At 42.3% G+C, this 14,279-nt stretch overlaps 1 protein-coding gene across 21 annotated transcripts in view; it reads right to left on the bottom strand.

Moving 5' to 3' along the window:
- LOC109562134 (protocadherin gamma-C4) overlaps positions 1–14,279 on the bottom strand; it is a 186,171-nt gene that overhangs the window by 80,302 nt on the left and 91,590 nt on the right. The window contains exon 1 of one of the 21 annotated variants that reach the window (XM_070792079.1): positions 8,610–13,208. The exons of 18 other annotated variants lie outside the window; for them this stretch is intronic. In XM_070792079.1, the coding sequence (XP_070648180.1) occupies positions 8,610–11,021 (2,412 nt within the window). In that variant the 5' untranslated portion in view covers positions 11,022–13,208. 2 more of the 21 variants (XM_070792080.1, XM_019965101.2) reach the window with 2 other exon arrangements.

The raw sequence follows: 14,279 nt of genomic DNA, 5'->3' as shown, positions 1-14,279 counted from the left end.
ATTAGAGTGTAAATCTGTCTCTTTCCTAAAATACACAGTCATTAGTTTGATCAACATCCTTTCACAATTATGTGACTGCTTAAAATTTTTTTTAAATAGCTTTATTGGGATATATAATTGATATATGAAGAGTGGCACATATTTAACATGAAGGCATTTACTTTTTTGAACTTGATATCTTGCATGAGGAAAAAAGCAGATTTTTCACCTTGGAAGAGAAGTTATGACCAACCTAGATAACATATTCAAAAGCAGAGACATTGCTTTGCCAACAAAGGTCTGTCTAGTCAAGGCTATGGTTTTCCAGTGGTCATGTATGGATGCAAGAATTGGACTATGAAGAAAGCTGAGTGCCAAAGAATTGATGCTTTTGAACTGTGGTGTTGGAGAAGACTCTTGAGAGTCCCTTGGACTGCAAGGAGATCCAACCAGTCCATTCTAAAGGAGATCAGCCCTGGGTGTTTTCTGGAAGGAATGATGCTAAAGCTGAAACTCCAGTACTTTGGCCATCTCATGCGAAGAGTTGACTCATTGGAAAAGACTCTGATGCTGGGAGGGATTGGGGGCAGGAGGAGAAGGGGACAACAGAGGATGAGATGGCTGGATGACATCACCGACTCGATGGACATGAGTTTGAGTGAACTCTGGGAGATGGTGATGGACAGGGAGGCCTGGTGTGCTGTGATTCATGTGGTCGCAAAGAGTCGGACACGACTGAGCGACCGAACTGAACTGAACTGAATCAATTTATGATCACAGTTATACTCTGTTAAGTGTAACTGAGGAATCTGTATTACAATATACTCATTTATCATTAGTCTTTTAATACCATTTAAAATAATCTATGAGTTGAGTAGTCTCAACAAGTTGTACAGACTCAGCAAGGATCCTAGGCCACTGCTGCTTTAAGGAAGATAATATCTCTTACAGAATGGAAGTCAAGGAAGAATGTCTGCTGACAGATTACAGTCCAATTTTAGGTGCTGTAAAATAGTGGAACTACAACTTTAAAGTGGTAGTTGAATACTTTGATTAACTTAATAGATTAAGTGAATGCATATCCACCTTTCATATAACACAGAGAAAGATAAAAGGTCTTTACATAATTTCATTACTGAAACCAGAAGAAACATAAACATCCAAACCTACTGCCCAATTACTCTAAAAAACCAATCAACAAATATCCCAATTATCTATCAATCTGAAATTATCAACAAATAACCTAAAGCTAAGATTGATATTTTGTGCAGCTATTAACTTAAATTCTCAGGTGGCCAAAACCAAATAACTCCAACTCTCAGGTTTCAGTGATCCATTTTGCACTTAAATCATCCTGGCAATTCTACTGGAGTAAATGGTCCTTAGATAAGATCCTTGTTTAAGCAAAACCATGGTTCAGACAGAGCAAACTTCACACTCATAAAATTGTCTCATCAAAAACAATCCTCCCTCTATCTTTTACAACTTGAAACAGGGTCTTCTCAAATGTGCCTAAGCGCTTAAGATTTTTATAGCAGCTTTCATAAACTTCTTAGAAAAGTTTTACTTCCACTCAAGGGTCATCCCATTGTATTATCTGGAGATGCACACAAGTTATTACTTTTCCCAACAGAACATTAAGTGTTGTGATAATGAAAGCACAACTTCTTTTTCTATTGACAATGTTTTAAAGAAAGTGGGGCATTTCCTGTTCATTAAGTACATATTATGAACTAGATGGTTTATATTATATGTTATCACTAGTCTTCACCACAGTCTTTCAGATTCCTTATTACAATTCTTATTTTGCTGAACCTGAAAGCAATTAAATAATGTTAAAGATCACACACACTTCATTATACAGCTGCTGTTTATCCCACTACGTCTTAGTGTACCGATATTAGGTAATATCCAGAGCACATAAATTTGTCCATTCATTCACTCAACAAGTATTTAATGAAACCAATTTAGCTTATACTGGAAGCATAATTGAGATCACTGATACTTGAGATACAGCCTAAAGGTCATCACTAATCATTACCCTAGCTCTTAATGGTTTGTCCCTAAATGAGGTTATGTGAATAGAAATAAACATAATTGGGCGATATTACATCTTTCATTGAATCAAGGGACACATGAAACTGGCCACCTGATAAACATTTTGATAGCTTTTACAAAACAATAGAAGTTATGCTTGCTTCTGTTTTCCCTGATATTATTTAGAAAGGTCTACTTACTAAATTCCATTTGGGGGGCTTCCCTGGTGGTCCAGTTGCTGGGACTATGTGCACTCAATCCAGGGGGCCCAGGTTCAAATCCTAGTCAGGGAACTAGATCCCACATGAAGCAATTAAGAGTTCTGATGCCATGACACCACCAAAAGAGCCTGCATGCTGCAACTAAAGATCCCATATGCTGCAAAGAAAATTGAAGGTTCTGTGTGCCACAAAAAGACCTGACACAGCCAAATAAGTAAATACATACTTTTAAAAATTATTTTTAAAAATTCCATCTGGAACTTAATGTCAATACAAACTGCTATTTTCAATAAGCTCAAAAACTTCATTAAAAAAATCTGACAGGTAGACCCATGCTATGCTTCCTTTTATTGTCTTGGTTAAGAACCATAAAGTGACATGTAAATTTCAGTAGCAACAATGGTCTCATTTTAGGGCAATTTGATTATCTTTCATTCCCCAAATGGTTTTCAATCTCTTTTATAAGCCTAGGTTTTAATTAACTATTATATTTTTGAAAATAGAAAGGAAACAAGTCAGGAGAAAATAATTAGGATGCAATACTTTCCTACCCCTTTATAAGAATTCACCAAAAGAAACCAGGCTTCTCATAGGTTCCAGCAATGCTTTCCCAAGAGTAGTATATTTAGCATTTGATTTCTGTTTGACATTCTACAATAAGCATAAAGATACAAGAAAACAGAATTTGTACATTTTCAAGAAAATTTTCCATGTATGTGAGAATTATGGGAAATTTTACACTTGAAGAGAGAATTGCTATAAATTTACCACGATATCAAAAATGTGCTCAAAACACAATTTGTCAACTCTGAATATTTCACAGAAACATCATTAAGATCATCCATGTAGATAAAACAGGCAAAAGAAATATCTAACCTGGGAACACATACAGACTTGTATTCCTAAAATTTATAATAGGGATTAAAAAAATAATCTCTTCAGTTTTTCCTCATGACAACACTTACACTGTGTATATTTCAATGAGAAAGTTTTAAATGCATAAGAATAAACTCATGATATTTGGGATTTTGTGAATAATTTGAAACCATGAAATGACTTAGGATTCTGAGAAAGTATAATGTATACATCTCTAATGACCAGAAAGAATCACTGCACTTTAAAAGAAACTAAATGCAATTTATGAAATTGTTAAACAATTTTGTGTGTAGTTAGAAGTCCCTCTCGGAGAGGGCAATGGCACCCCACTCCAGTACTCTTGACTGGAAAATCCCATGGACAGAGGAGCCTGGTAGGCTGCAGTCCATGGGGTCGCTAAGAGTCGGACAGGGCTGAGCGACTTCCCTTTCACTTTTCACTTTCATGCATTGGAGAAGGAAATGGCAACCCACTCCAGTGTTCTTGCCTGGAGAATCCCAGGGACAGAGGAGCCTGGTAGGAGGCCGTCTATGGGGTCGCATAGAGTTGGACACTGAAGCGACTTAGCAGCAGCAGCAGCAGCAGCAGAAGTCGCTCTATTTATAAAACTTTACATAAAATATCATTTATAGACTTTTCATTGAATGAGATTTATCCTCTCTAGAAGAATCTGTGTTCTTAACACATAAACTGTCATCGGATGTTGAACATAAAACTGTTGCATGGCCAATGAAAAATTAAAACAGCAATGAAAACCAGGAAGAGTTGGTAACTCATAAGAATTGGTACAGTAAATTAGAAAATTACTTAAAATTAGAAAAATAATATAGAGTATTAAAAAGTACTTCATAGATATAAAATTTAATATATGAATATACAATATATATTTTAAATTGTTATAAATAAGGTGTGAGGGAGGGCCTGAAGGAAGACCGCCGGGTTGTCATCGGTGTCTGCAATGTTCATATAAATTTCTTGGGGTCTGTTTAATAGATTCCAAATAAATATTAATCACCCATAAGAAGAGGTATCTTGCTCAAAGCTAAGAGAATGCTTGATATGCACTCACCTGAATTAATGCACCATTATCTTTAGAAAACACGGAATCGCCTGAGAGCAAGAGAGGCTCGCTTTTCTCACAGCTCTCTTGACTGATGAGCGTGTCCGCGTAGTTCGGCTGCGGGAAGATCACGTGACTCCCCCGAGAGTCCGCCGTGAGCGAGACCTCGTGCGAATAGGTCTGCAGGAAAGCCCGCACCCCGTCCACGCCCACAAACTGAGACGCCGGCACGCCAGCCAACCCGCTGCCCGAAGCCTGGAACAGACGCGACATGTGCCAGCGCCGCAATCTGAGCGCCAGTAGCACAAAGACAAAGGCGAGGAAGACACAGGAGACCGCGGCCACCGCCACCACCAGATAGAGTGTGAAGCCTGAGTCGTCGAAGCTGGCTGGAGACTCCAGGCTGCCTAGATCAGCCAGGACATCTGGGATGCTGTCAGCCACAGCCACCGTGAGCGTGACGGTGGCCGAGAGAGGGGGCTGGCCGTGGTCCTGGACTGCCACCACCAGGCTCTGCTTGAGCGCGTCTCTGTCCAGCAGGGCCCGCGCTGTGCGCACCTCGCCCGTGTGCAGCCCCACTGAGAAGAGCCCTGGCTCACTGGCCTTGAGCAGGCGGTAGGACAACCAGGCGTTCTGTCCTGAGTCTCTGTCCACTGCCACCACCTTGGTGACCAGGTAACCGGGCTCTGCGGAGCGGGGTGCTAGCTCCACGCCTGTGGAGCCATCGGTAGGTACGACGGGGAAGAGGATCTCTGGCGAGTTGTCGTTCTGGTCCAGCACGAACAGGCTCAGAGAAACGTTGCTGCTGAGTGGAAGGTCCCCGCTGTCATGTGCTATCACTTGTAGCTCTAAGTCTCGGAATTGTTCATAGTCGAAGGAGCGGAGCGCATACAGGACACCAGTGTCTGAGTTTATGGAGACGTAGGAGGACAAGGGAGCTCCCTGGAGGGTGTCCTCCACCAAGGAGTAAGTGACTTGGGCATTCTCTCCATAGTCGGGGTCATAGGCGGTCACAGAGATGATGGAAGCTCCTCTGGGGTTGTTTTCTAGGATATATGCAGAGTAGGAGGCTTGAGAGAAGGCAGGCGCGTTGTCGTTGATGTCTGCCACGTTCAAGGTGATGTGAGTTTCCCTGGACAGGGGCGGGCTTCCTCGATCAGTGGCCATCACGGTGATATTGTAGCTAGGAACCACTTCTCGGTCTAGGAGTGTGTCTGTCATTAAACTATAATAATTTCCATAAGACTTTTCTAATTTAAAGGGCAGATTCCTTTGGACGAAACAGGTTACTCGTCCATTTTCCCCGGAGTCTTGATCATTTATATTTAAAAGGGCAATTAACGTCCCTCTGGGAGAGTTTTCCGGAATGGAGCTGGAGAGAGAGGTGACTACTACTTCAGGGGCGTTGTCATTCACATCCAAAACTGTGATCAGGACTTTGGCTCGTGCAGAATATCCTGCGTTATCCGTTGCTTGCACTTCCATCTCGTAGAATCCTGATTCCTCGTAGTTCAACTCCCCTATTGTTGAAATTGTCCCTAAATTACAATCTAGCTCGAAAAGTTGGGCCGCTTTGTTGTCCACATACCGGAAGGAATACATCACTTCCGCATTGGATCCTTCATCAGGGTCGGTGGCATTTACCAGAAGCAGTTTAGTGCCCACGGCCACATTCTCCGGAACGCTCACACGGTACTCGGATTGAGCAAACGCTGGTGCGTTGTCGTTCGCATCAAGGACCATCACACGGATGCGCGCAGTGCCAGTGCGGACTGGATCGCCCCCGTCCAAGGCCGTGAGAACCAGGCGGTGAACGGCCTTTTCCTCGCGGTCCAGGGCGCGCTCCAGCACTAATTCCGGGTACTTATTACCATCTGCTCCGCTTTGCACGTCAAGGGAGAAGTGAGTATCACTACTGAGATCGTAGCTCTGGAGTGAATTCTTCCCTATATCCGGATCCCAAGCGTGGGGAAGGGGGAACCTCATCCCTTTAGCTGCGTATTCACTCATTTTTATTTCTAATTCACCTTCCTGGAAATATGGGGCGTTATCATTAATGTCCCTCACTTCTACCACTACCCCGTATATTTTCACTTGATCCTCCATCAGAATCTCCAGATTTAGTTGACACTTAACGGCCCCCATACAGAGCTCCTCCCGGTCTATCCTGCCTGCTGTGACCAAGCTGCCGCTCCGCGGATTCAGATCGAAAAGTTGTGTCCTACCTCTGGAGACGATGCGGACTCCGCGCTCCTCCAGTTCCTGAGGCTCCAACCCCAGATCCTTGGCGATGTTCCCCACCCTAGAGCCTTTCTCCAGCTCCTCGGGAACTGAATAATAGATTTGTGTGCCTCCAGTTTCCCACAGAACCCCCAGGAGAACTACCAGCAAGACTAGCTTTTTGCAGTCCCCGTGCATTCGCGCAGGAATCATTGTTACCTTCCTTGAGTATTAACTTCCAGTTCTTCCCTTGATCACCGAAGTCCGGATCAGCTCATTCGTCCTTAAAATCTACAGTTTGGGGACCCGAGCTCTTCTGCTCAGTTTCCTCACAGTCCGAGAGATGGTTAATTTTTTTCGGTGCTTTGTGCTTCACGCGCGTGCACGGCTGGCAGGATCTCTCTCTGCTCTTCTCTCCCTGGTTGGTGAACAGCGGCACTCAGAGTCCTAACCAATTACTGCACAGTCTTAAAGTCCGGGAAACCATTTTGGTTTCTAGACCTTAAATAGCTCCACCTACTGTTCTTCAAATAGGGATGAAAGTGGACCCAACTAAAACTACTGTATTCATCTTATTTGGAATTTCAGTGAACTTCTTTTTATTTCCCTAAACTTCTCATAAACAGCCACCTTCCTGAGATTATTTTCTGTACCTGTATGTATATTCTGATTTTTCTGATGAGCTTTTACATGAAGTTTCTATACACAGTAAATTTAACCATGTAATTTTAGTACACCAGCTTTGGTATCACCCCCAGCACACATACATACCTATTATGGGAATCTCGTAAGGCGTTTCATGTTTTGAGAAAATATATAACAATAATTTAAAAATTCTCCCTCAACTAAAATCTGAGGCAAAATTTGTCGGTAGATTCTTAAATTTGCCTAAATGGAAGAACTACTTTAACAGGTTGACATTTAGCATTTAAAAATCAAATTTTTACAATAATATGGCAACCTAAAAATAAGAAATGTGATTGTACACGTTATCAGAATCACACTTGACAGGAAATCAAGTGAAGAAGACACACATTTTTAGAACAAAATAGAAGCATTCCAGAGACACTGGTTCAAGATGGCAGAGTAGAAAGACATGTGCTCACCAACTTCAAGAGTGCCAAAAATCACAACAAATTGCTAAGCAACCATGGACAGAAAGATGCAGAACCCACCAAAAAAGATACCCCACATCCAAAGTCAAAGGAGAAGCTGCAATGAGATGGTAGGAGGGGCACAATCACAATAAAATAAAAAAAGAAAGCATTCCAACTAGCATTTGCTGAGGATATGGGTAGGACTCTACTAATATATTTCAAAAGAATGTTTAGGATCAACATCCTGTGATAAACCACATCGGAAAAGAATTTGAAAAAAGAATATGTATATATGAATCACTGCTGTACATAAGAAACTAACACAACACTGTAAATCAACTATACTTCAGTTAAAAAAGAGAATGTCTAGGAAAATTAGAAACCAAAATATTATAAACTCACCTTTTTCTGGGAAACACCAAATTCCAGTTACTGACACTTACTGGTAATATATTTGGAAGCCCACCAAAATATAGGGGAAAAATCTATTGTGCTTTCACATATGTAAAGGTTTATGAGGATAAGCATAAGTGGCAGGTATATCATAAATAACATCTTTAATACTTCAATGAAATCAACAGGTAGCTCTGAGAAAAGGTAGGACATAAAATTTATCTGTTCAATGGTACTCAAAGAATCCCTAGCAAATGTACCTAAATATTATGTAGTCATTATTATGTCCTTAATTTTAAAGTTTGTATGCATTCCCCTCTCACTTTGTAGTTAAAAGAGTAAAGAAAAAAAAAAAAAGAGTAAAGAAAAGCCTTACATCCTAAGATATTGATGTTCTAAAAAGGAGAAATACTCACAGGAAAAACAATTATGCTTCCATTAAAAATATTTGAATGGCAGCAGCATTGTAGTATCCACATCTCACAGTAAGAGAGATTTTGTGGGGGGATAATAGAATAACTCATGAAATTGTCAAAATATTTAAAATACTTGAGGGTTAATAATAAGAGTTGCTGATCTACCCAGAAAGAAACAGAAAAGACAGAGTGGGCAAACAAAAGTGAAGTGATAGTAGATATACTCTGTTTAAGGTTTTTTCTTTTTTAAATATTGGTTTCAAAATAATCCAAACCCATATGCAGATGAAAGGCATTCATTAAAACTCACTTGAATAGAGGCAACAGAGTTACAGCTTAACTTGTTATTCTCCTCAGTGACACTTACTACCAAAGAAGCTTCATTGGAAAGATCTTGTGGGGATACCACTTCTGGTGTCAAGGTGAGAAAGTCGAACCTTGTTTTCTGAGAATCCGCAACGCACAGATTGTAGGAATAAGGCAAAGTCCCCTCACTGTAGTTGGGGAGAACCTCAGGTCCAGTCTTAGAACAGAGATCAGGCTGAAAACAGCCCCAGGTGGCCAGGCTAGAGGAGCGCCGAAAGCTCAGGACGATGGCCAGAATCACCACAAGGAGGAAGAGCACCGAGATCAAGGCCAAGGCCACCACCAGGTAAAACTGCAGCTCGGCCTGGGGGTCAGACGGTGCGGGCCGGTCACTGAGGTCCGGCAGCGCCTCCTGCAGGCTGTCGGCGAAAACCAGGAGCAGCGTGGCGGTGGCCGAGAGGGGCGGCTGTCCCCCATCGCGCACAGCGACCAGCAGGCGCTGGCGGGCCGCGTCCCTGTCGCCCAAGGCCCGCGCCGTGCGCACCTCGCCCGTGCGCAGCCCCACGCTGAACAGTCCGGGCTCGCTGGCCTGCAGCACGTGGTAGGACAGCCAGGCGTTGTGTCCAGAGTCTGCGTCCACCGCCACCACCTTGGTGACTAGGTAGCCGGGCTGCGCGGCGCGGGGCACCGTGTCGAAGAGCGCCGAGCCGTCGGGCTCCAGCGCCGGGTACAGCACCCTGGGTGCGTTGTCGTTGCGGTCGCCCACCAGCACGCGCAGGCTCACGTTGGCGCTGAGCGCGGGCGAGCCGTGGTCGCGGGCCTGCAGCGTCAGCTCGAAGGCGCGCAGCTGCTCGTGGTCGAAGGCGCGCTGCGCGAACACCACGCCGCTCTGCGGGTTCACGGACAGGTAAGACGACAGCGGTCGTGGCTCCAGGTCGCTGGCCACGATGGAGTAGGAGACACGGCCATTGGGTCCCAGGTCTGGGTCGGAGGCGCTGACTTGCGCAATGGAGGCGCCGGGTGGATTGTTCTCTGCCACGTGGACCACGTAGGAGGCCTGGTGGAAAACTGGAGCGTTGTCATTGACATCGGTGATTCGTAGAGTGACGCTTCTGCTGGAGGAGAGGGGCGGCTTGCCCCTGTCTGTGGCTGCGATGGTGACATTGTACTCCGGGGTCTGCTCCCGGTCCAGGGCGCCATCTGTCACAAGCTTGTAGTAATTATTGGCGGAAGATTCAATTCGAAAAGGAACTTTTTCTTTTATGAGACATGTGACCTCCCCATTTTCTCCCAAATCTTTATCATGTGTTTTGAACAGAGCAATCACAGTTCCAGGTTCTGCATCCTCGGTTATGGAACTAGACACGGAAGTGAAAACCACCTCTGGGGCATTGTCGTTCTCATCTACAACGTCCAATATAATTTTACACTCACCGGTCATGCCTCCACCGTCCTTGGCTTCTATGCTTATGATATAACTGCTACTGATTTCAAAATCTATAGGACCGTTGGATTTAATTTCTCCACTTTGATGATCCAGCACAAACATGTTTCCAATACCTCGCAGTGTTTTGAAGGAGTAGGTGATTTCTGCATTGATGCCCTCATCCTGGTCAGTGGCCTTCACCTTTAGCACAAAAGTGCCTGGGGGTGAGTTCTCACGCAGGCTAACTTTGTACACATCCTGACTGAACACTGGAGGGTTATCATTGGCATCAGTGACCTTGACCCTGATTTGAGTGGTGCCAGTTTGGACGGGATCACCGCCATCCACTGCTGTCAAAATCAGGAGGTGGGAACGCTGTTGCTCCCTGTCCAGGGGCTTCTCCAGCACTAATTCTGGGGCATTCTTGCCTTCAGCCTTATACTCAACCATGAGAGAGAAATGCTCATTATAGCTCAGTTGGTAACTCTGAAGAGAGTTAGGCCCTACATCTGCATCGATAGCTGACTCCAGACCAAACCGAGTTCCTGGAATTGCAAACTCGTTGATTTGTATAACGATGTTATTTTGGGGGAAATGAGGTGGATTGTCATTTATATCTTCTATCATCACGTTTATGTGAAAAACATTTATAGGATTCTCTGCTACAATTTCCAAGGGTACAACACACAAAGGGTTTTGGGGACAGAGCGACTCCCGATCTATTCTGTCACTCACAAGTAAGTTCCCATTCTCCGTGTTTACAGTAAAGTATAGTTTCTCAGAACTAACTCTGAGGTTGCGGGTCAATAAATCCTGTACATGCAGCCCCAGGTCCTCGGCCAGATTCCCCACCACGGAGCCTCTGGTCATTTCTTCTGGAATAGAATAGCGGATCTGTTCGGAAAGCGCCCCGCAGAACAAAGGCAGCAAGAAAGGAAAGAGTACTTGCCGCCGCCGGGTACTGCTTCTCTGCTTCGCCCTATTTCCCATTCTTCTCTGCGATGCTGCAGCCTCCGATGTGAAGAGATGGTTTGCAAATTGCGTTTAAAATATTTACATCGACCACATAGAAAACTCAACGCTCCCAGTTTGAAGACAACCTAATCGGTATTCCGGAATCAGATTTGCGGAGTAGCAAGCCTGAGAACTGGCTACTCTTCCTTCGGACTTGATTGTGTGACTGCGCAAGAAATCACTCGGGTAGACACGGAAAGCTAGTTCTTGCAGCGCATTGGCCAACAGCGGCGCTCGGAGTCTATTTAGCAAACTGCAGTCCGAAGCCTTGTAAATAATGGGATTCAGTATTCCAGCAGATATGTTGAACTGATTTATGGTGAATGAGGCAGTTTAGGAGTTTTGGATAGGTCTATTCTCCAGTGTTTATAACCAAACAGGGCTCCTTAGAGGTGAGATCCTATAGAAGAGCCATTAATCCAATAATGAGGAAAGTTTGTCTTTTTCTAATCAGAGGAAATGCACATATTGGAAGAACAAAAGTAGTCTTCTCTCCACGAAGACCACGTGGAAAAACAGCCCCACCAAGTGGTTTGGGGAAATTTTGACAGCTGTGAAATGATACCCAGTATTATCTTCAATCTGATACGCATATGAGTTTTCTCCTTTCATCAGAGAAGGTGAGATCGGAGCTGTATAGGGCATTACTCAGGATAAGAATAGCCAATACCATAAAGTCTTCCTTGTTACTTATCAAAGACATTTACGAAAAGAATTATGAAGTGTTTTACACTTTCATCATAAATATAAAAGGGTACCCTAGTAGGTTACTATAGGAATTTAATGACATGAAATGTGAGCGTTCTAGTTTTATCCTTTTATTTAACTGTACCTTAAGTTGCATCTCAACAGAACTTTATCTATCTCTAATCAAAATAACCTTCTTAATCTCAAGTGTCAAAACCAGCCTTTCCATTTTGTTCTCTAAGATCTTGGTTGCCAACTCCTAACTAGTTCAGATTATGTTTTTTAAAAATACGGAACAACCTCCCTCTCCCAGCAAAAGCCTCATATTCCTTTTATTCAACTAGTTTCCATTCAAGTAAAATGCCTTAAATCTTTTTCCTCAGTTTGGAATCTCATAAGCATAAATTCTATCCTGATGATGCTCAAAACACTCAATGTTTTTCTTGACTTCAAGACAAATTTAGGCAGCTGTTGCAGGACTTCCCTTTCCTTACAGCTGAAATTCTTTTTGCTCAAACATTAGATACTCAATTTATAGTTAATCATAGTAAGGTCAGTTCTGAAATGAGAAGGGATATCTTAAAAGGAAAGGTGAATATGCAAGTAATCTGGGCGAAATATCTAGAAGTGCTGTGAGAGTGTTGAGCTGAATTGTTGACTATGGAGATGATTCCTGAGATCAATACCCTAGAAAAGTTTTCTTTCTTCCCTTAACTTTCCTAGGCATTGCTTCAGATAACACACTATTAGGTAACTATTAGGTTCAATAACAAGGTGGTTCTGAACGTAAGAACTGATTATGAAAAAAAAAAGTGAAAGTATGAATCATTCAGTTGTGTCTGGCTCTTTGTGACCCCACGGATTGTAGCCCACCAGGATCCTCTGTCCATGGAATTCTCCAGGCAAGAATACTGGAGTGGGTAGCCATTCCCTTCTCCAGGAGATCTTCCCCAGTCAGAGATCAAACCCAGGTCTCCTTCATTGTAGGCAAATTCTTTACCATCTAAGCCATCATGGAAGCCCCAAGAATTGAGTGTACTACTATTTAATATAAAAATGAGTTTACATGAAAGTAACACAATGTTGTAAATCAACTATACTTCAATTTAAAAAATGAGTTTACACACAGATATAGAGAATAGACTTGTCATTGCCAAGGGGGAGAAGGGGTGAAGGAGGGAAGGATTGAGAGTTTGGGATTAGCAGATGCAAACTATTAAAAGGATGGATGAACAACAAGGCCTACTGTATAGCACAAGGAACTATATTCAACATCCTGTGATAAACCATAATGAGAAAAAAGCATATGTATATAGTGAAGGTTGCTCAGCTGTGTCCGACTCTCTGACAGCCCATGTAATATACAGTCCAAGGAATTCTCTAGGCTAGAATACTGGGGTGGGTAGCCTTTCCCTTCTCCAGAGGATCTTCCTGACCCAGTAATCTAACTAGGGTCTCTTGCATTGCAGGCGGATTCTTTACCAGCTGAGCCACAAGGGAAGTCCAAGAATACTGAAGTGGATAGCTTATCCCTTCTCCAGAGGATCTTCCTGACCCAGGAATCTAACTGGGGTCTTCTGCATTGCAGGTGGATTCTTTATCAACTGAGCTATGAGGGAAGCCCATGTGTGTGTGTGTGTGTGTGTGTATTCCATAGAATGGAATCAGTCTTTCTATGCAGCACAAATTAACACTGTAAATCAACCATACTTCAATAAAATGCTTTAAAGTGAGTTTGCAAAGGAAATAAAGATGAGTCCAAGACTCCTAAGCATACTGAAAACAAACAAAATATCCAGAGGAATACCAGCTAAATCAATCTCATGAAGTCTAAATACCCACTCCATCTCTTATATTCACAAAATATTCCATATGAATAAATCTAAAAAATGTAAACATGTTTAGCAGATTTGAAAATAACTTTTTGAGAAGCACTGGATCAAAATTAAAAATTATTTCTATAGGAGAATTTACTACATTAAAAAAATTCTTCAACAATACACAGACACTAAAGTTCAAGTAAAAGAATAAAAGGAAATAATACCAGTTCTACAATTCAACTACTTCTTCAGAACAATCTAGTGACTTCACTGTATAAATAGAAAAGATGTCTAGAACTTAAGATGAAAAATATGTTCTACATTTTCTCTCCCAAGAGAGCCTCATATTTAAAAGGGAGTCAGTATGTCTTATTTTAATGAGGCAAAGAAATGAGATAAGGTTGAAATAATCAACAGAAGCTAAACATTACTAATCACCAAAAGTCAAAAGAGAATTGTTTTGTGCTCAGAAAAAAAAGCTTCTGTGTGTAAAAGTGTATATGTGTGAGTATGTGTGTATATGTATTATAGATGAAGAAAAAGAGCTAGAGTAAGTATGCTGTTGAGTCAACATGAGTATTAGAAGTAAAACAAATAATGGTAGAATATAAGTATAAATCTGTGGAGGCAATACAAAGCTGAAATGAAATAAATAAAAATGTTTATGAATCATTAACTTGAACACAACCAGTTTACATTGATAGCCAAACACTGATGATAGAAAAAT

The sequence above is a fragment of the Bos indicus genome, chromosome 7 (assembly GCF_029378745.1).
Source record: "Bos indicus isolate NIAB-ARS_2022 breed Sahiwal x Tharparkar chromosome 7, NIAB-ARS_B.indTharparkar_mat_pri_1.0, whole genome shotgun sequence".
NCBI classification, from domain to species: Eukaryota; Metazoa; Chordata; class Mammalia; order Artiodactyla; family Bovidae; genus Bos; species Bos indicus.
The sequence above is the reverse complement of the archived record's forward strand: the minus strand, read 5'-3'. Positions and strand labels throughout refer to the sequence as shown.